At 45.6% G+C, this 22,145-nt stretch overlaps 1 protein-coding gene across 5 annotated transcripts in view; it reads left to right on the top strand.

The window, feature by feature from the left end:
* LOC140309384 (ral guanine nucleotide dissociation stimulator-like) overlaps nt 1-22,145 on the top strand; it is a 57,373-nt gene that overhangs the window by 25,618 nt on the left and 9,610 nt on the right. For 4 of the 5 annotated variants that reach the window (XM_072387227.1, XM_072387225.1, XM_072387224.1 and 1 more), the window contains exons 2-8: nt 16,621-16,925; nt 17,013-17,087; nt 18,964-19,157; nt 19,320-19,444; nt 21,050-21,265; nt 21,365-21,468; nt 21,558-21,642. In XM_072387227.1, coding sequence (XP_072243328.1) covers nt 16,621-16,925; nt 17,013-17,087; nt 18,964-19,157; nt 19,320-19,444; nt 21,050-21,265; nt 21,365-21,468; nt 21,558-21,642 — 1,104 coding nt within the window. Of the gene's footprint in view, nt 1-1,688; nt 2,008-16,620; nt 16,926-17,012; nt 17,088-18,963; nt 19,158-19,319; nt 19,445-21,049; nt 21,266-21,364; nt 21,469-21,557; nt 21,643-22,145 lie in introns of those variants that run through there. The other variant, XM_072387223.1, reaches the window with a different exon arrangement.

Genomic DNA, 22,145 nt, shown 5'->3' on the forward strand with positions numbered 1-22,145 from the left:
CCGAAGCAAAGTGCAGAAAGAGCAACATTATGTACAGATCTGATGCTATAAGCTGCAGCACATACAGAAGGTTGTATTTACACAACACAGCATGCAGAGTTTGTTTTGTGCTGGAATCCGACTCATCTTCACGTTGTTTTTTACCGGCGGTCAGAAATAAAGCTGCAACTATCACAACGTGTTAAAGAAATGTGATCGTTAGCTCGTTGTGCAAATAGTTTAAAGAAATAATAGTAATATAGTAGCAGCCTAATGGTTCCTGCGTGTATAAGCTCTCAGAGCAGAAATCTGCTCTTTTTATTCTAGTTGGTCTTTGGTCGTACAGAATAGATAAATTATGGAATTTAAGGCTTCAACCTGCCATCAAAAAACAAGACTTTGTAGCCATTTAATGAGCAGGACTGGAGAAGGGAGAGAAGAGGATATACAAACCTGTAGCATACAGCTCACCTCATGATTTTTATCACTTTTATGGCTCTAATTTCTTACTAAACAGTAGAAATGATGACAAATTTGAATGAGAGCTCTGTTAAATCCAGCCCATGTAAGTGCCTGGCACAACACTTCTGATACTAATATTACTTTTGAATAATTGTAGAATATAACAAGATGAAAAAAATCTATGAATAATTGTCATGAATATCAAAAGACGACCGCTTCATGTTCTCAAGATCCGCAGAAAGCTTCTGATTTACAGTCATATGATTATATCTAGAACATAAGTTATAACTCAGATGTGTGAAAACTGAAGTAAAGTTCACAAGGCCTCGCTCAAGGTTTACAGAGTTCAAAGTTGAGGTTTGAAGGGGCATAAAATGGAAATAGTCGTGCATTTAAACTGTATTTGGGTTCAGTAGCAGAATAATAAGTGTGACTTTCTAATGTTTGCAGTCAGTTGAGCTGCTGCTGCTTCTCTGTAATTATGTGATTTAAGCAGAGAGCAGAGACACTTAACTGTACTTCACAGTGTTTTCTTTCCCATACTGTCCTGCTGCCATAGTGAGAACAGAAACAACACAGCCATCATTTCCCAAAGGCATGACGTAAGAGTGGAGGAGTTGACGCTGCGTTCAGGGACACCTCGTACGCCTGTGCTTCATAGAATACGAGCTGTTTATTACGAAAATAGTTCTGACTGTCAGTGTTCAACACCTTTATGATGGTCACTCATACAGATCACTGTTTAGGTCCTGGATGTCGATGAAGAACTGACTTATATCTTAATGTGATCTCCAGAACTAAATCTTTTCCAGTCAGTCACTAGAAAACACAAAGAAGCACCGAAACTAGTAAACACAGTCAAACAAATGAAAACTAAATGTTATCTTTGATCATTTATGTGTTTTATATTTGTCAATGCAAGTTTGATTTACTTTAAGAGCTAAAAAATAATAATAAAATGCCTTAAAGTCATGACATCACTTGATTGATGATAAATAAAAACAGATATAAGTAAACAAATAAATCAGAAAAGTGTACGATATTTGGTTAAAGTCAAACACAGCAGCGTAACACAAAGAATTACCACGAAATATGCGGATATGACACCGGTTAGTTGTCAGTTTTTGATCGGGTTTGTTGTTTGATAGTTTGGTCTGTGGTATTTCCGACAGCCGTGAAGGGCTCAGGAGGCTGGGGGCGGGGTTTGGAAAAGCCCCAGTGAGAGTCATGAGCATCTTGAACGCCTCACTCCGCAGCGGTGATCTAACAGAGCAGATTTCTCCCCGGACAGCAGCTCGGACGCTTTGGTTGAACGGCGCAGATAAAACGCGTTGAAATGCCGCTGCTGTGACTGGGCGCGTGGCTCCGCGGGCATCCATGGTCTATTTCCCGGGGATGCAAACCGAGGCGCGCAGCGTCAAGCCGGGGCAGCTGCTCGAGATGTTTGACTCCTCGTGGAGGGTGCGGAACATTTGGGACGGGGTGAGGCTGGAGGTGGTCGAGGACCGCAGCCCGGTGGTCCTGCACAGCTTCACCCACCTGGACCCGGACCTGCCGCTGGTGGAGGTGAGGATGGAGGGTGGAGGGTGGCGGAGTAGCGGGGCGGATGGGTGGCTGCGGTCCGTTAGCTGCTGCGGTTTGTTGTGTTATGACTGGGAGGATGATGGAGCAGATCTCAGACAGGTTTTCAAGGTCCAGGATCAGGATTGTGAGTTAATCCAAAGAATGAGACAAATATTTTTTAATGTTTTATTTACATCCAAGCAGCAAAATCTTCAATTAAAACAGAGACTATTTCACAGCTTCAGCTCGTGGTATTTCTTGGCTTTAATGTCCTCACTTTTGAACCCCCTGTCCTTGGTTTTGCACCTCGGGTGACTAATAGTGACATCATGGCATGGACTCTTAGCATTATAACACGAATTTAGATCATATTTGATTGATTGATGGAGTTATTGTGGCTTGACAATACAGATGAGTTTCACAGTTTCAGGCAGCTGCCACAGTTAAAACGGACAGTAACACCATAAATAGAGTGAAACACAACACTTAGATGCTGGCACGGGCCTTCTGTTACAGGATGACTTGCTCTTTCAGGTTCACCCTTGTGGTTTGATTGATCTGCATGCAAACTGAAACCTGCCCTGCAGATCTCACCAAATGTCATGATTATGTCACACCACATATGTTTTATCATTGTACTCTGGAGCACTGCTTGTTATTTTTATGTCAGCAATGTGGGGAAATATCCCAGTGTACAGTAAATCAATCAGTTCATTGTCAGCAGTTATTAAAGGACAGGCTGACCTGCTGCTGAGAAACAGCAGAGTCATTGTTTTTGCCTAAAATGTATCCAAAGAGATGGAAAGTAACCCGTAAGGAAAGGTTAACTACTAGTTTCAGTTGATCACCTGTTGATGAATTGAGTCTTTTCAGCTCTGCTGGGGGTGTAAATACTTGTTTGTTGTGTGTTCACTGGAGAAAATCCATTTAAGCATCCAGAAAATTCCCAGCATTAACTACAGGGAGCAGTGGTCCAGCTGGAGTAAGGTGCTTAATGTTGGCCTGCAGACACCCAGGTCATTCGCTCAACCAACTGATTCATTGTTTAGGAATAAAATGTGTAAAAATTAGCCTCATTATTAGCATTAGCAACAGCTAGCTTTGCCCAGCGAACAGTCCAAATGATGTGTCTCCACAGCACAAACATTCATCTTTTACAATCTGCAGCCAGAAGATTTATGTTAGCCAGAAAAACACCTTCTGCTTCTAACAATCTGCATATTGTGGAGCTGCTCCTCGTCGGGGGATGTTCAAGCATGCGTAGAGCTCAGGTTACGTACTTTGCTGACATCTTGTAGCTGGAAAGCACCCACAGTTTTGCTTTTTCCTTGCACGAATGTGCTTTGTTTGAGTTGAAATGTGTCTAAGCGCACAGAAACGGTGGATTAGCCTTACAGTGTGTCATAAACTGTCTGTTATTGTATTTACACTAATATCAGACTGAAAAGCTAAAAAGCAGGAGCTGCTCTTCAGCGTTGGGCCTAACGTGAATAATGTGGAACATTCCCCATCGCTGTGCTCCACACATCCAGCTCATTCAATCAGATACAGAGGCAGGGTGAGTAATCATGTGTTTATGAGTCTTATGTAAAGCCTGGGATTGGACTGGGATGACACCATAACTGATAGCACATGGAGAAGCTCATCGGTCTGTCCACTGGGACAGGATAGTCTGTTCTTCTTCTCCCCCTCCTTTTGTCATCAGTCAAACGTGGACTGACACCACAAGCCTGTAATTTAAACCCACGTTTGTCTTGGTTTGCTGTGGTTAACCTGTTCGTTCTTCGTCTCTCTGCTCTAATCTAATCCTCTGCTCTAACACAATTACCCGAAGCGTAATCCCCCTCCTGGAGTGGCTGAGGGGTTTCCGCCACAATCGCTGCCTTTCTTCACCTCCTGCCTGCTTAAAGCAGAGCTCCTGTTCCAGTATGAGGCTGATGGCCTGGTGCTGACTGTTGCTGTGGCTTGGATTCTGCCATTTGTTGATCCCTGTGACTCCCTGAAACCGACACCCACATTATTCTGTATGTACTGTATCGCATAGCAGAGAGGATCAGGTGCCTTTGAAATGGAGGTTTGCTGTTAGATAAAGTTACAGCTGTGTGGGATGAAAGTAGATCGGTGATCTGACTGGTGCCCCAGTTCATGGAGACGTTTCTCTACCTGCTCTTTGTGTTGTTACGTGTTGCACAAAGGCCTAAAGAGAGCGTTGGATCAGCTAAAGGCAGCTGAGAGCAGATCCTCCTCAGCCAGACTGAGCCTTCAATGACGACTCATGAAAAAGTCGTTATTTTGAAATGTTTAGATGGATTGTTTGTGTTGGTCACCAAAGACAAAGAAAGGCTATAATCTTCATAATAGAGATGCTGCGTGAAGATACCACAGCATGGCTTTTACTTTAGCCCAGTAAAAAGCTCAGTAAATCATGCTTACACCTGACTCCTGAGTGTAAAATATACTTAAACTGCTGTGTTCATGGGTATTTATCGGCTTCAGCTCTGATCAGCATTGATGGGAATGCAATCAGCGCTGAATCAGGGCAGCAATGAGTGCACGGCTCCCTTTTTCTTTTAAAAAAACCTCCTGTTTACATTTCCATTACCGGCTCTCAGTCCCACTTTGCTCCATGGCCCAGTCACGGATGCTAAAAAAGGTCTCAGAGAGTTCTGCGTGGCCGAGTCATGCCACGGTGTTTTTACCAGTTTAAGGTGTGTCGTCTGCACTGGTTTCATTTCACCAGCAAAGCACATCTGAAGCAATCATTTGAAAAGCTGCAGGAAAGAAACATGAATCGGACACGTTTCTCTGGTTTTAGTCGAATAAACGAGGCTACGTTGTGGATCCAGAGGGTGGCGGCTTCCGTCATGTTGCTGTAATTCAGGAGAGGAAGTAGTTTTCCAAACCAGAAACAAACATTAGAGTTCAGATGCTATTCGCCAAGTTGTCTCCGTTCAAGCTAACGTGGATCAAGTCGGGCTGTGGGAGGAGACCAGAAGAACTGCTAAATGAACTCCTCCTCGGCGAGTTGTTCCAGGCTCATCAGGCCAGAGGAGACCCAAAGATCTGGCTGTGGAGAAGGAGCTCAGGTCTTTCTGATCAGACCGCAGACATCTGATGGAGTCAGAAGTCTCATTTCATCCAACAAACGCCCAACATCTGAAGAAGCTTCAAACTGTGTCATCGGGCAGATCTGCATCCCGTCAGGTGTTCTGAGCGGTTCGGCCCTCTTTCTGCAGCTTTGTTTGACTTCATGTTGCCACGGTAATCATATTTTCTTGGGTGCTAAGAAGCCACCTCTGACACAGGCGTACAAAGCTGTTGCCAAACGGTTTACAAAAGCACAGGCAAGCTAAAAATAATCATAATTACAAATGATGTAGCTCAGCGGTGGGATTAGTGGCCGAAGCTACATATAGCGTTTCTAAATGGAGAATAGATGGCCGCTTATTGAGGCAGCTTCCAGAGGCTTTGAACAGTAAGCACATCAAACTGTCACCTCATTCAGGGAGAAATCAAGAATGAGGCCTGCAGCTCCTGGAGGAGAAAACAAGGCTTCTGTTGTCTCTGTTCGGCTTCACGCTCAACGCTGACATGTCTCCAAACCTGACTGTCTGGAACCTCTCAGGGTTTAGGAGGAAAGTCCGACTCAGTCTGGAACCTCTCAGGGTTTAGGAGGAAAGTCCGACTCAGTCTGGAACCTCTCAGGGTTTAGGAGGAAAGTCCGACTCAGTCTGGAACCTCTCAGGGTTTAGGAGGAAAGTCCGACTCAGTCTGGAACCTCTCTGGGTTTAGGAGGAAAGTCCGACTCAGTCTGGAACCTCTCTGGGTTTAGGAGGAAAGTTCTACTCAGTCTGGAACCTCTCTGGGTTTAGGAGGAAAGCCCGACTCAGTCTGGAACCTCTCTGGGTTTAGGAGGAAAGTCCGACTCAGTCTGGAACCTCTCAGGGTTTAGGAGGAAAGTCCGACTCAGTCTGGAACCTCTCAGGGTTTAGGAGGAAAGTCCGACTCAGTCTGGAACCTCTCTGGGTTTAGGAGGAAAGTCCGACTCAGTCTGGAACCTCTCAGGGTTTAGGAGGAAAGTCCGACTCAGTCTGGAACCTCTCAGGGTTTAGGAGGAAAGTCCGACTCAGTCTGGAACCTCTCTGGGTTTAGGAGGAAAGTCCGACTCAGTCTGGAACCTCTCAGGTTTTAGGAGGAAAGTCCGACTCAGTCTGGAACCTCTCTGGGTTTAGGAGGAAAGTCCGACTCAGTCTGGAACCTCTCTGGGTTTAGGAGGAAAGTCCGACTCAGTCTGGAACCTCTCTGGGTTTAGGAGGAAAGTCCGACTCAGTCTGGAACCTCTCTGGGTTTAGGAGGAAAGTCCGACTCAGTCTGGAACCTCTCTGGGTTTAGGAGGAAAGTCCGACTCAGTCTGGAACCTCTCTGGGTTTAGGAGGAAAGTCCGACTCAGTCTGGAACCTCTCTGGGTTTAGGAGTAAAGTCCGACTCAGTCTGGAACCTCTCAGGGTTTAGGAGGAAAGTCCGACTCAGTCTGGAACCTCTCTGGGTTTAGGAGGAAAGTCCGACTCAGTCTGGAACCTCTCAGGTTTTAGGAGGAAAGTCCGACTCAGTCTGGAACCTCTCAGGGTTTAGGAGGAAAGTCCGACTCAGTCTGGAACCTCTCTGGGTTTAGGAGGAAAGTCCGACTCAGTCTGGAACCTCTCTGGGTTTAGGAGGAAAGTCCGACTCAGTCTGGAACCTCTCTGGGTTTAGGAGGAAAGTCCGACTCAGTCTGGAACCTCTCTGGGTTTAGGAGGAAAGTCCGACTCAGTCTGGAACCTCTCAGGGTTTAGGAGGAAAGTCCGACTCAGTCTGGAACCTCTCAGGGTTTAGGAGGAAAGTCCGACTCAGTCTGGAACCTCTCAGGGTTTAGGAGGAAAGTCCGACTCAGTCTGGAACCTCTCAGGGTTTAGGAGGAAAGTCCGACTCAGTCTGGAACCTCTCAGGGTTTAGGAGGAAAGTCCGACTCAGTCTGGAACCTCTCTGGGTTTAGGAGGAAAGTTCTACTCAGTCTGGAACCTCTCTGGGTTTAGGAGGAAAGTCCGACTCAGTCTGGAACCTCTCTGGGTTTAGGAGGAAAGTCCGACTCAGTCTGGAACCTCTCAGGGTTTAGGAGGAAAGTCCGACTCAGTCTGGAACCTCTCTGGGTTTAGGAGGAAAGTCCGACTCAGTCTGGAACCTCTCAGGGTTTAGGAGGAAAGTCCGACTCAGTCTGGAACCTCTCAGGGTTTAGGAGGAAAGTCCGACTCAGTCTGGAACCTCTCTGGGTTTAGGAGGAAAGTTCTACTCAGTCTGGAACCTCTCTGGGTTTAGGAGGAAAGTCCGACTCAGTCTGGAACCTCTCTGGGTTTAGGAGGAAAGTCAGACTCAGTCTGGAACCTCTCAGGGTTTAGGAATAAAGTCCGACTCAGTCTGGAACCTCTCAGGGTTGAGGAGGAAAGTCCGACTCAGTCTGGAACCTCTCAGGGTTTAAGAGGAAAGTCCGACTCAGTCTGGAACCTCTCAGGGTTTAGGAGGAAAGTCCGACTCAGTCTGGAACCTCTCAGGGTTTAGGAGGAAAGTCCGACTCAGTCTGGAACCTCTCTGGGTTTAGGAGGAAAGTCCGACTCAGTCTGGAACCTCTCAGGGTTTAGGAGGAAAGTCCGACTCAGTCTGGAACCTCTCTGGGTTTAAAGTGGCAGAAAAGTCCGAGAAGTGGAGCTTCTTCCCTCCCTGATCCTCGGTGTAAACAGTGATTTAACCAAGCTGGCAAGCAGTGGCCGATGAATGGCATAATGACACAGCAGCTCCTCGTGTCCCACATGGGAGCAGAAAACCTGAAAGGCAGTCAAAATGAGCATCTCAGAACAGAGCAGAACCAAAGCCTCCTGCATGTCCTGCGTGTCTCATCATGTGACTCAGATCCAGAGTAAAAAAGCTTCTGTTGGGAGGTTGTCGCGGAGGGTCGCTGCGAGCTGGGGCCTCGGTGAGGGTAGAAACTTGTAAAGAGCATTATTTAATATAAGATACGGGAGCTGGGCACAGAGGAGCTTTTGTATCTGCGGCTCCTTCTGAGAGCAGAGCTGGATGACAGTAACAGGCAGCAGCAGGAATGTGAAGGCCTGGAAAAACACTTAATTCTCCCATTTCCCTTAAACGGTCTGATTCTGTCTGGTTCGCGCTCATTATCCGGCGGAGGTGAAAACACGGTAGCAGGGCAGAGGTGTTTTTAGAGAGAAATCAGGCTTTCTTTGCCTCCATGTGGCAGAACTTTCAGGAGCTACTAATCAGCCTGAAGAGCAACAAGCTGCACGGAGTTTCCCTTTTAAGACTCCCCATCTGAGTTGAATTAGAGGGTGGATAAAATTAGATTGTGAGACATGCCGGCTGCATGGAAATCAAACTGAACCCATCGGGGCCCATAGATCTTACTTTAAAAGAAAGAAATGGAAGCAGGTGATTAGTTCAGTTTAATCTGTGCAGACAGATTGATTGTATTGATTGTTTTTTTGATGGTTTTGTGACTTGGTAACATTACCGCAGCATCTCAGGCTGCTGTACCGCTCTGGGCTGCAGACTCCTGTGAGTTCAGGCTTTGCTTTTGGCTCAAATGAGGCAGCAGATGAGGCTGCCTTTGGTTTTTTGAAGCCTTCAAATCTCAGGATGGGACACTTCTGGTACTTTTCACTCTGTGCCGACATTTACAGTCTTTGGTGTCGCTTTAAGTTTAACATTTGAGAGGTAAATAATTCTGTAGAAGACGAGAAAAGACTCCTTAAAAAGCTGAAACTGGAAGGAGCAGCAGAGCGGTGGCTGAGGAGTTTCAGCAGGACCAGGATAGAACAGGGGGGCATGTTCTGGAGGTCTTTACTTTGCTGTGGCCTGTCTTTACACAGCTGAGTGGTTTTATGTTTCACTCTGAGGCCTTTTCTTCCAGCTCGGCCACATGCCTCCGTCGCACCACTGCTGTTATTTGTTACTCTGATGCTGACTTTACTCCTGCTGATGATCCAACTTCAGCTTATTCTGCCATCTTAAAGCCACCAGAAGTCTCCGTGAGTTTCAGACGGACTAAAAACACCGACATCAGGTTATGACAAAGCAAAAAGAGCCGAGCTGGAGCAGCTCAGCTTTCTGCTGCAGTCTCATAATATGCCAAGTCATATCCCGCCATATGTTCAGCCATTTTGCTTTAAAATACCCATAAAAGGCAAATTTCCATCTCCGATTTCAGGAAAGCAAAGTCAGGTCTCATTTTGAGCCTCAGAACCACAACAATTTCAACTCATGTGTTTGTTCTGGAGCTTTCTGCAGACTGAGCCTGCTTTATGGAAACGTTGACACGTTTAAGGTTTCTTTGACTCCAAATATGCTCCGAAGCTCCAAAATAAGCATGAAAGGAACTTGAGTTGACATCGTGTTTGACTGACAGCGATGAAACGCTGAAAATATTCATCAGGATTAACTCACAAAGGTTATTAAAACGGTTATTAAAGGAAGTTCAGATCGAAACAACAGGATTAAACATGCAGAATGCCTCAGCTGCTGGTGTGTGCTACCAGTAACCGTCACCCAGTTTCAGACCAGAGGGAGAGTAATCTGAGGCTGAACCACGGTTGAAACTAAAGGAAAAGTAGAAACATCTGGAAGAGAATGAAACAAACCATCTCTAATGTTTGATTCTGCACGGCTCTTGCCGTCTCTTTGAATGTAAAATGACGTTAGTTAGAAAACAATCATTTGATTGTTGGATATTAAGAACGAGGTCATCTATAAAATCTAATCAGGACGCCTGTGGCCCACGGCCGGCTGTCATTTTGATTTCTCAGCCGTCTCGCTTCGTGTTGGTGTCGCGGTAAATAGATCCCGTGATCTGCTGGTAATTTGGTGAAGAACCTCAAAAATGGTGTCAGTGTGGCCAAAAAGATGAAAACTGTTGGAACAGGATGCAAATGAGACATTTTCTTAGTAGTTTCCTGCACATTGGGCCCTTTAACAAACAAAGTAAGTCACAAAAGATCCTGTTTAAAGGGCCACACACAGAATTAAGGTGAAACTGTCTGTGCTGAGGAGGAAAAAAGGCTGTTGCTGCTTGTTTTGTATGATAGCATGATGCTAGCTTTAGCTAACATCTCGTCAAACATGGCATCTATGAGCCAGAAATGTCTGCTTTCTATGTTTTTTTTAATTTATCTTCAGTCCGGTACCAATGAACCCGGCAGAGAAAACATGAAGCCAGTTTTACGCCAGTTTTACCACTTTTTACTCCTGGAATCAGGTGAAATGGCAGGTTTGGAAGGTTTTTATTCGCTCACCCTGGGATTCATTATTAAAATCTTGTTTTTTTTTTCGTTTGGTTTCAAATCGTTTGATGATACATAATAATGAAATGTTTTGATCTGGGCCGGTTCTGGCCCTCGGGCTGCTTCTTACAGAGTCATTTAGACACTATGACCAGCTAGTTTTATTCTAACCAGTGTTCAGTGGATTTCCACTGATGTTATCTCAGATTATTCATGTGATGCATTCTGATCACCTGCATCCAGTCAGATATTTCTGATTATCACAGGATTATTTGGACATAACCTGCTTAAATGACCAGGTGACATTTTGAGTTATAAAACTCTTTTTCATGCTAGCTTTAGCCGCCCTGTGGAGGATAAAGTGAGGATTTCAGTTCACAGCAAGCTAAGCGTCAGCAGACGTCCCCTCGGCACCAGCCTCAGTATTTACCCCCCAGGTCTGAATGCTCCCTTGCATCCCCTCCCCTCTTTGGTCTCCTGACCCATTTCCAAACGATCTCGCTGGCTCTCGGCGCCCATTGTTGGCGAGGGGAAGTCGCTGGCTTGTGCTGTGGGCCTGTAATGGACACACGCTATTGTTGGCTTTGTTTAGCTGTTTACTGTTTCGGGGGCAGGTTTTCTCTTTGCTCAGGGAGTGTCCCTCCCCATCTACATTTAGTCTTTGCCTCAGTGGGGCTTTCGAGAGATCGCTTACAAAGCAGGTGTGTTTGCTGTGGATGAGGGTCATGATTTGGAAGGCGCTGCTCGGCCCTGAGGGGACGTGACTCAGAGCGAGGGCTTTCCTCTGCCTCACTGTTTGTTTTAGGGTTTAAACGCCATCAGAAATGAGTCGTTTTTCATCCCGGAAACCTTTTCGATTTCCAGATGATGGGATTGTGCTTCCAGCTTTCGTTATAAGAGGAGGACATGCTGATGTGAAGCATTTAGCTTCCATAAAGGATCATTTCTGTGTATTCCAGCTGTGGTTTTTAGTCTTTTCAGTTGTCATTCCCACTGATGGTTATTACTTTATACTTATGACAACATCCATCAGGGGAAAAGACCAATAAACTGTAAATATCTTTTAAAAATCAGGCCCTGAAAACCAGTATTTCAGTTAAGAATTTACAATTAATCCTCAAATGTGAGGATTTACTGGATAATTCTGTCATTTCACATCATAGATGTGATTTTACAAATTTAAAAGAAGCTTTAATGAAAAAGAACAGCCTGTAAATGTGGGTTTACATGTGGGAGAGATGGCAAATGGAGGCAAAATGTACTGATGAGTGGTTTGTGGAGCAGATGAAATGATGAAGAACAGAAATCGCAGCACTTCTGACAGCACACACCTTCCCAGAATTGTAGTATTAGTTGGTTTAAATCCTTTCAGTTGAGTTAAAATGTTTGTTCATTGGAGGTTAAATGGCTGAACCAAGCCAGCAGTGGGTCATTAAACTAACTTTGTGGATAAAAACCCAACTGGTGGCTGTTTGTGGCATCTTGAGCTTATGGACTTCCATAGAAATGACATAATAAAGATATTATTTTCTGGATTAAAGATGGTGAGCTGCTGTTTCTGGGAGCTGCGACATGCTTCAGAGCCCTTATGTTTGCAGAAAGCTGCTGCGCTCAGTCAGGCCTGAGAACGAAGCTCTTTCTGGAAGCGTTTTCCCTTCTCATCGGTCTTTGCTGACACTTTGATCGGCCTCACATTCCTCCAGCCCACATTTGCACTCACGGTCATTCACAGTCAGGATGGTGTAGGTGAATGTGGATCAGATAAGAGATGGAACAAGTGTGGAGGAGGCCGATTCTGGATGCCAGGCATTCCTGTGGACTTCGCTGGAGTTTCATCGTTTCCTACATTTATTTAAAAACTTAGACAAGAAGCCAGGAATGATGTAAGTTGGTATAAATGTCCGACTGCAGTCTTATCATTATTATTCTGCTCCAGTATTTAAAACATTTGATGATTTGCACTAATAAACATTGTCAAATGCTTGTTTTAGGCTGCTTGACGGCTGTATTTCTTCCAGTTAAAGGGGAACTCCGGTATTTTTAAACCTGGACCTTATTTCTGGCATGAAATACCTTCATCTACTCACTGAGAACAGTTTGGTGAAAGTCGGCGTCCTTCAGAAGATATTTACATAACTGGAGATCCATATAACGGAGTGAACGGGGCTTAGAGGATGCAGCCTCTAAATAAGGCATTATCTGTCTTTATTTCACCAATACTTTAAGAAGAATGAATGAATGAACGTGTGCTATAGCTCTGTTAGCTCATAGCTGCTGTTATGTGGCTACTTGCAGCTATAGGAGAGCTAACGGAGGGATTTCTACACAGGCACCCTACTGGGACCACTTCATTTCAGCCCCAGCGTTAGCTCTCCTATAAAAAAAAGTATTGGTGAAATAAAGACAGATAATGCCTTATTTATAATGCCTATATCACTCCGTTATATGGATCTCGAATTATGAACGTATTTCATGCCAGAAATAAGGTCCAGGTTTAAAAATACCGGAGTTCCCCTTTAAGTACAGCCCCAGCGTTGTTTAGTTGTTGGGATTTGATTTTCCCACATTTAAACAGCTACTTTGACTACTGTAATTCAGTTTTGAAGATATCAGCTGCACATTAATGCTGAATGAGGGATTTGACACCCACAGTCTTCTTAGAGCAGATGATAGAGCGCGACAGTCTGTTGTTCAGGGAGATTATTAGATTACACACAGAAAGGAAGGCAAATAAATGTGGGAACTTAATGAGAAAATAGAAGATGAGTGTGAAAAACGTCTCCTGGTTCCATTCAGGTTAAAATAACTCAGTTCCCCCAAGTTTAAGGAGGACACGGGCTGATAGGAACAATGTGTCAGGAATTACAGTAGATCCTGGGCCATGAATATAAATGCAGTGAATAAGGCACAAATGGAGCTTTAAAGTGAATATCTGGTCTGAGCTCCTTTATTCTCCAACACAGCCTGAACCCTCTGAGACGAGCTTTCTGTCATTTCTTTAAGGAGTCTTCAGGAATAGTTCTCCAGGCTTCTTGAAGGACATCCCAAAGCTCTTCTTTGGATGTGGGCTGCCTTTTGTTCCGTTCTCTGTCAGATGATCCCACACTGCTTCAATAATGTTGAGGTCCGGGCTCTGGGGAGGATTCATCCCTCCATAAGACCTGTTGCCACTGATTTTCAGTCCACTTCTTGTGTCATTTGGCACAGCTCAGCCTTTTCTCCCTGTTTCCCTTCCTTAAGAACGGCTTCTTGACAGCCACCCTTCCATGGAGACCATTTCTGATGAGGCTTGGGCCAACAGTAGATGGATCAGCTGAAGGTCCAGATGCATCTCTCAGGTCCTGTCAGGTCACAGCTGGATTTTTTCCTCTTTCTTAAGGACATCACTTTCAGATCCTGTTCATCTGCTGTAGATAGTTTTTTAGGCCTGACACTTCTTCTTTTGTCCTCCACTTGTCCAGTTTCCTCAAATGTTTTAAGGACACACTGCACACCATGCTGAGATATGTCAAGTTTTCAGCTAATAGCTCTTTGGGAATCACCTTGTTGCTGCAGAAATCCTATTTTCTGTCTGTCAAACTGTGTTTTCTTTGCTGTTTTTCATAGATGCAACTAAATAAAAACTTCTGACAGGACTGACTGGAGAAATTCTGCTCAATACAACTTTTGCAGATTAGAAGAAAGTGTCTGCTTGGAAAGAAAATATAAAGAAATGATGGGCGGCTCTTCTTTGCTTTGCCAGTGCTTTTTACTAAAATATTCTGCGTGTTTAACCCATATTTAAAAGCCGCTTCCTGTTTGTAACCAGGGTGATGCAGATGGTTGACTAAGCTTTGAGTCAGACCAAAGGAATGAAAGATAAATTTAGAAGAAGAAGAAAGTGCCGTAGCTTCCTGAGCAGTTCGCTGGGAATTTCCTCAGAATTTCCTCACAGTCGTGTTTGTTTGTGAGAGGCTTTGTTTAGATTTGTTTCCAAGAACCTGCAACCTGTGTGAGTCGTTCTCCAGAGACGCTCACCTGCTGTGGGACTCTTCTGTTGTGAGCAAACTAATGCAGAAAGAACCCTGTTCTCCGTGTTTTGAGCCCGTTCAGGTGAAGCATCCAGCAGCCATGCAGCAGCGGTGAGAGTTTGGTTATCATGGCAACACTCGGCATGAATAGGAGCATTATTGTCAGAATTGAGCGAGGCGCTGCCCTTGAGCGCCGCATTCTTGCGAGCTTGCAGTGATAGTGGCGTGGCCTCGGTGTTGCGGCTGATAAGCACCTCTCCTGCTGTCAAGGCCTTCAGCTGCAGCTGTGCCTCGGCTTTTTACTCTGGACAGGATTTACAGCAGTTTGTTTCTTCTCCTCCCATTTATCTGTCACACACACCCTTCCTCTGCAACACTCTGCAAAGGTCTCTGCTGCCATTCGTCAAGTTCACGTTCTGCAGAGCTGAGGCACTCCTGTGCTCCTCGCTTTTTCTTTATGAAGCGCCATCACCTCTATCTATTCGCAGTTTCCCTCCTTTATGCCTCTGCCGTCATTTTCCAGATGAATAATGACTGAATATAAACATCGACCTCCACCCAGCAAAAATAAGTCAACAGTGAACACTGCAGAGCTTTGGGAAATGATCCTTGTGTCGTCTTAGTTTGTCATCTAAAAATGCTCCACGATACCAAATTAGATCTTGTTTCCATGGTAGCGAAAGGCACAACAGAGGAGCTTGGCGTGAACTGAGATCTTACCGAATAGATCCTGAACAAAAAAAAAGCTGGCAGTGAAGTAGAGACTTACAGAGGCTTGGGAATACACTGGAGCAATGACTAATGCTAAAAGTATACACGTTAAAAGGCCGTGACGGCCGGCTGTGGCACGCCACGGTGCAGAGCATCCGTCCATCATGGCCTCTGCTCAGCGATTCGCTCGCTGTGGGGTGAGATACGTGCCTCAGTCTCAGCGCCCAGTCAAGGTTTATTTTACAGCAGTGATGTAAAGCGCTGATTGGACACACATTCCTCTGAATTCTTTTCCATCAGCAGGCAGCTGGAATCCCTCATAGTTTTAATTGTTTGGCTTTCAGCTGATTGCACTGAGTTTTGGAGGAAAAAACGTGGCCTTCACAGGTGAAATCTGGTCCAGTTCATTTTAAATAAGTACAGATTTCTGTCTCAGCTTCAGCTGATACTCGTTTCTGAACATAAGGTGTGTTTTTAGCAACGGCGCCGGAACTGAAATGGCGTCGTCAGACTCTGATAAAAGCCTGATTTTATACCCGCAGCGTCATCTGACGAAAGGAAGCAAGTTAAAGCACCACGAGAGAAGTTTGTGAACCTTAAAACGTGCTTCTCAGTCGTTATGAAGCATATTGACCCAGAGCGCCCCGGGGCTGAGATGCCGCAGTTCACAACTTGGGTTTCCAGCCCTGCGCCACGCCGTTTTCCTTCCGGCTGCTCGACATTTCTGAGGGCTTTTGATGGCGTCTTTGTGGCCTTTGTGGTCTTTGTGGCCATGACTGTGCATGTGCAGCACATGTGACACATCCCACAGCTGCAGGCAGAGCTAAAGAGCAGCCGCTGGAGTTGTAACTGTGGCCATGAATGCACTGTACAGCCATTCGTTTTTAGAGGTTACTTTCTTCATTTCTTAGACCTTGCTTCACTCATTTCTGTCGTTTTGATGTTTTCTCTCTCTTTCTGTGACAGAAACTTGGTGTGAAACTGGTTATCGTGTTTAAAGCTGCTGAACGTGACTGTTAAACTGTTACTGAGGCCTTGTTGTGCCATTTCAGGGTCTAATACTCTGTGATTCAGGCAGCTTCAGTAGCAAAGACCCGGTTTTAAAGCTGTTACGACACCTGCGGTTAATTTGGTCATGATTTTGACGTTTTGTGGTGGTGAAATGTCATGATTTGTTCCATCTTTGTTTCCTGCTGTGACGGTGACACACAGCAGCCTCCAGAGCCCACAGTCAGCAGCAAGCAGCTTGTGTTAATGCCCCGTTTGGATGCATACAGGCTGCAGCTTGTGTTGTTGTCCCAGTTATCCAGCAAGCTCTGTTCAGTAACACGCTATTGTTTCACAAAGCATGACTCAGTGAGAGATGGACCAAAAATAAAAGGAGCAGCTCACACAGATGGCCGTAATTAAAGGACTCGGTCCCAGAATGAGATGTTTTAACTCGACACTCTGCTCCGTAACTCCCTCTAATCTGTGTAAAACGACAGCAGAAGAGCTTCTTTTAACGTGAAAAACAAGAAAAGCCAAAAACCAAAGAGTTAAGTGGGATTTTCTTCTTGCTTTTTGTCTCTCAGAGTTCGACGCAGGAGATCGGCGAGGAGGCTGAGGAGGACGCCATCTTCACCATCACTCTGAGGAAGGTGCAGCTTCACCAGTCAGCCAGCAAGGGGCAGCGATGGCTGGGCGTGGACACGGACTCCGCCCTGAGCCTCTACGAGACCTGCAAGGTGCGGACCATCAAGGCCGGCACGCTGGAGCGGCTGGTGGAGTACATGGTGTCTGCCTTCAGGGGCAAAGACTCCACCTACGTCACCATCTTCCTCTGCACCTACCGATCCTTCGCCACCACAAAGCAGGTGCTGGATCTCCTGCTGAACAGGTACGAATGCATCGTAAGGTAAAAACTGAGAATACAATAAAGCTTTCTTTGCTTTTTTCATGATCTCTGGTAACTTGTGTCTTATAGGTATGCCAAGCTTCAAAATGTGCCTGCAGCCACAGCACACAGAGTCTCTCAAGACGACTGCACAGAGCTGAGGAAGTAAGTGTGCCGCAGCTTTCGGGCCGTTTACTCTTAACCCTGCATGGCGCCGAGCCTCATGCCACTCCTCCGCAGGTTAGAGGGATGTCAACGCTTCGAAGAGCGTTGCCTCTCAGACTGATTGTGCAGGAGTTTGATTAAAAAAAGGGAGCTGATGAACAGAGAAAAATGTAATAAATTGTAAAAAAGAGGAATGCTAACCGCACTTCGTAGCCTTAGCTCCTTAGCTTCCTTAAAAACACAAGGAGCAGTGGTGGAGTTGCTTTGTTTTTAAAGAGGAGCGTCTGTCCTGCTGACTTCACACGATAAAGATTTGAAGCAGCTATAAAAGTTCAGCAGTCACATTTATTCACACCAGTGCTGAGTCTCTGGTAACAGTTTCGAGGAGCTGGGAAGTAAAACTGAGCCTGCAGTGGGACAGAAAAGTGCTGCGGTGGGACGATACGAGTCCACAGGAGTCTGTTTCAGGAAGGTTTTTAAGTTCAATTCTGAATTTCACTGAAAGAGATTCCAGTTGGGGGGAAATGTGTTTTCTGGCTACGGTGATAATAAGGAGATAATAATGTCTATAATTCCAGATTAGTTGGTTTATTACTGAGGTTGCTGGGACCGAAATAAGCTCATCCCAGCCTCTGTGATTGGCTGAAGCTGGCTGGCTGTTAACCCCTCCAACTCCACCGTATTAACTCCAAAAGCACGACCAAGTGTGAATATACTGGTAATGGTGTCTGTTAGTGCTGATAAGTTGCTGCTTTTCTGCTGACCCGGGAGTTTCTTTCCACTGCAGATGAGCGATAACGTGTCTGTAGAGTCTCTGTGAAGCTCTTTCAGTCGCAGAGTTGTTGAACTGCATTCTGTCCTGCCTGCTGTGCGTTTATATCCAGGCATCACGCACATACTTTCACGCATGTCATGTGTCAACGGCTACTGCTGACCTAATTCTCTGCTTTCTCAGTATTTGTCCATGAAATCCATGCAGAACTTTAGAAAACTGAAGCCGTTTGCATGAGTTTGTAATGTTGAACTTTTAAAGCTCAGTACAGGGTCTGAACTACCTGAACACCAAGCTTGTTGTCATCCTCCCCAACCTTCTCAAGGTCCTCCTGAAAGGATTTCTTAAAAAATCAAAATTTAGGCAGGTTTTTATGACATGACCAGAAGCCCCCACATTACCCTGCTGGGGTCCGTCTGGTTGCCAGGCTCCATTCGGGCTCCATTCGGGCTCCATTCGGGCTCCATTCAGGCTCCATTCAGGCTCCATTCGGGCTCCATTCGGGCTCCATTCGGGCTCCATTCAGGCTCCATTCAGGCTCCATTCGGGCTCCATTCAGGCTCCATTCGGGCTCCATTCGGGCTCCATTCGGGCTCCATTCGGGCTCCATTCGGGCTCCATTCAGGCTCCATTCGGGCTCCATTCAGGCTCCATTCAGGCTCCATTCGGGCTCCATTCGGGCTCCATTCAGGCTCCATTCAGGCTCCATTCAGGCTCCATTCGGGCTCCATTCGGGCTCCATTCGGGCTCCATTCGGGCTCCATTCGGGCTCCATTCAGGCCCCATTTGGGCTCCATTCAGGCTCCATTCAGGCTCCAAATGCACTTCTCTGCATTTTTCCTGAGTTAGCCGATGATCCTTTGATTCCCTCTCATCTCTTTTATCTGTGAAATGTTGTTGGAAAGACTCGGTTTCGTTCCAGCAGCACATTTCTCTGACATGCTGGAAGTCTTCTGGGAAACCCCAGAAATGCTTTCAGTTCACTTTTCTCTGAACAGCATCAGAGATCCACTCAATTGGCTGAAATGTATGAAGCTGGACGGATCATTTGTTGTCCAGTTTACAGTTTACATGATGCTGGATCTGATCTTCTCCCTGTTTCAGCACTGTTTCGTCCATCCTGGGCGCGTGGCTGGACCAGTACTCTGAGGACTTCTGGAGCCCTCCCAACTACGAATGTCTTCACCAGCTCATGTCCTACCTTCACCACCACTTCCCCGGCTCGGACCTGGAGCGCCGTGCACGCAACCTGCTGGCCCACTTTCACCGCCGGCAGCAGTGTGAGCCAGATTCTGATGGTAGGAAGGCAGGGAGCACAGGCCGGGATGCCCCAATAGGAGCTAAAGCTGTGGTTGATTTAAGGCTAAATCAAGAGAATATGTTCAGAATCCATCAGGTTCCATAAGGTCAAAGAAAGGATGAGCTCAGGTGGAAAATAACACTTATTTTTGTCTCTTCAGGGGAACACATCGGCTGTCCTTTTGCTACGCAGGAAGAGAGCGGCTTTGAGGACGAACTTCCTGCTTTTAGCTTCCTGTCGTTTGACCCCATCATGGTCGCAGAGCAGTTCACTCTCATGGACGCGGTGAGGACGTTTTCCTTCCCTCACGGACAGATTTAGCCTCTTTTAATGTCTGCCGCAGGTGCAGCAGCAGGGCAGACTTTGATGGGAAACTATGAAATATTTGGTTTTTAGATGACAAATAGGGCTGTTGTGTTGTGAGACTGATAAGAAGTGAAATTTTATCAGATGAAATCAGAGCTGGCATTCATCAGGTGGACAGAAATATGCTAAATATTTCACAGTCATGCACAAAAGAAAGTGCACCCTCCTCCAGTTTTTAGGTTTTATGCATCAGAGCATAATAAAGAGAAAAGTCTGGGTCTTAGCAGGTCTTTAAATGAGGTAAATACAACCTTTGGTAAGCAACAACAGACAGAATGTTACAGTGACTTCACCGAAATGATAAAAATCTGTTAATTTAGTGTAAAAACACACAGGGAGCGTCTCTTTTTTTTTATTTGAGAATTCCAGCACGATGTTTGACCTTAAAACAGACAGAAACTGAGACTTGACTCATATTCACTTCCTTTTATCGCCTTAAATGCTTTTATTAAGTCCAGTATATGTCCTCGTTTCCCTCACTCGTGTTGCTCCGGGGGAGGATGTGAGAAAGACACGCGAGGACCGGAGAGGCCGAGGCTGCAAAATGAGGAGTCTTCCGTGTTTAAGAAGCCTTAAAGGGGAACTCCGGTATTTTTAAACCTGGACCTTATTTCTGGCATGAAATACGTTCATCTACTCACTGAGAACAGTTTGAAGTGAACGGGGCTTAGAGGATGCAGCCTCTAAATAAGGCATTATCTGTCTTTATTTCACCAATACTTTAAGAAGAATGAATGAATGAACGTGTGCTATAGCTCTGTTAGCTCATAGCTGCTGTTATGTGGCTACTTGCAGCTATAGGAGAGCTAACGGAGGGATTTCTACACAGGCACTCTACTGGGACCACTTCATCCACACGCCCCCCTGCAGCACAGTTTATTCACTCCGTGCTCTGTGACAGTCGGCTAACTTCACACAGAGTTTGCTGCTGATAGTTTTGTGCAACATGGCAGGATATTTATCAGATTTTGACAATGTGAACGAGGACTTTGAGTAAGATGGACGTTCTTACCGGAGTGAATAAGCTGTGCTGCAGGGGGGCGTGTGGATGAAGTGGTCCCAGTAGAGTGCCTGTGTAGAAATCCCTCCGTTAGCTCTCCTATAGCTGCAAGTAGCCACATAACAGCAGCTATGAGCTAACAGAGCTATAGCACACGTTCATTCATTCATTCTTCTTAAAGTATTGGTGAAATAAAGACAGATAATGCCTTATTTAGAGGCTGCATTTAGAGGCCAAACTGTTCTCGGTGAGTAGATGAACGTATTTCATGCCAGAAATAAGCTCCAGGTTTAAAATACCTTAAAGTTCCCCTTTAAGCTACATAAAGTGAGTGTTGCCACATTTAGGCCACTTGATAAAAGACTTCCACATAGGAGTCACCTGTTCATTGTCCTGGTTGGTTCCTAAATGGCGTCCCAGCCTTCTCTGTTCCTGAAGAAGCCTAAACGATTACCTCCTTGGTGGATGTGTCGCTCAGAACTCTTTTAGACTTTAATTTGTCTGTTAACTGTCCGTCTGCCCAGGATCTGTTTAAGAAGGTGGTGCCCTACCACTGCCTGGGGGGGATTTGGTCTCAGCGGGATAAGAAGGGGAAGGAGCACTTGGCTCCCACCATCAGAGCCACCGTGGCCCAGTTCAACTCTGTCACCAACTGTGTCATCACCACCTGCCTGAGCAACCCGACGCTGAAGCCCAATCAGAGAGCCCGGCTGCTGGAGCGCTGGATAGACGTGGCGCGGGTAAGCAGCCTCTCTCTGCCTTATCTGCACTCTGAAATGGTTTGAAGTGGCTTCAAAGCAGCTGATTGGGTTCGTTTCTGGCTTTTTTGCTGCCTTCAGGAGTGTCGGATCCTGAAGAACTTCTCCTCGTTGCGGGCCATCCTCTCCGCCCTGCAGTGCAACGCCATCCACCGCCTGAAGAGGACCTGGGAGGAAGTGTCAAGGTGGGTCTGCAGTCTCTGTCTAACAGCTGAAAGCCCAACGGGCTGAACTCAGTACGCTCTGACCTCTGACCTCTGACCCCTGCCTTCAGGGAAAGTTTCAGGACCTTCCGCGAGCTGTCCGAGATCTTCTCCGACGACAACAACTACTCCCTGAGCCGAGAGCTCCTGGTGAAGGTGAGTCGCAGCTCATTCGAATGACTTGTCTTTGTTTTAGGGATTAATTTCACATTTGAATCACTATCTGATCTCATTATCTCGGGGGATTATTGGGCTTAAATCCACCTTTTTTTGATCATTTTCACACAGCAAGCTGTTCATCCACTAAAGTCTTCATCTGTCAGTCTCTGAAGAAACTAGAAACATGAGATTAAAAGGCTATTTACAGCTTAAATCTTTGCCTTCAAACGGAAATGAGGGGCTTTGCTGTGAGAAAGGTGGCAGATTTAAAGATTTTATTGATATGGATTTATATTAAAGTATTAGAACATCAAAGGTTAGTTATCTGATTAGTTAATCACCAAAATATTAAAGCTGTTGTTTGAAAATTAATTGATTAGGATGTTTTCCTAATCAGTTATCTTTAGGTTTTAGACTTTTGGCTAACAAAACATAATTTATAGACATAATATTTGCATTTATAGACCAAAAGATCATTCGATTCACTTGATCAAAAGAAG

Source organism: Leuresthes tenuis, unplaced genomic scaffold (assembly GCF_036924035.1).
Source record: "Leuresthes tenuis unplaced genomic scaffold, fLeuTen1.0.hap1 SCAF_6, whole genome shotgun sequence".
In the NCBI taxonomy this organism is placed as follows: Eukaryota; Metazoa; Chordata; class Actinopteri; order Atheriniformes; family Atherinopsidae; genus Leuresthes; species Leuresthes tenuis.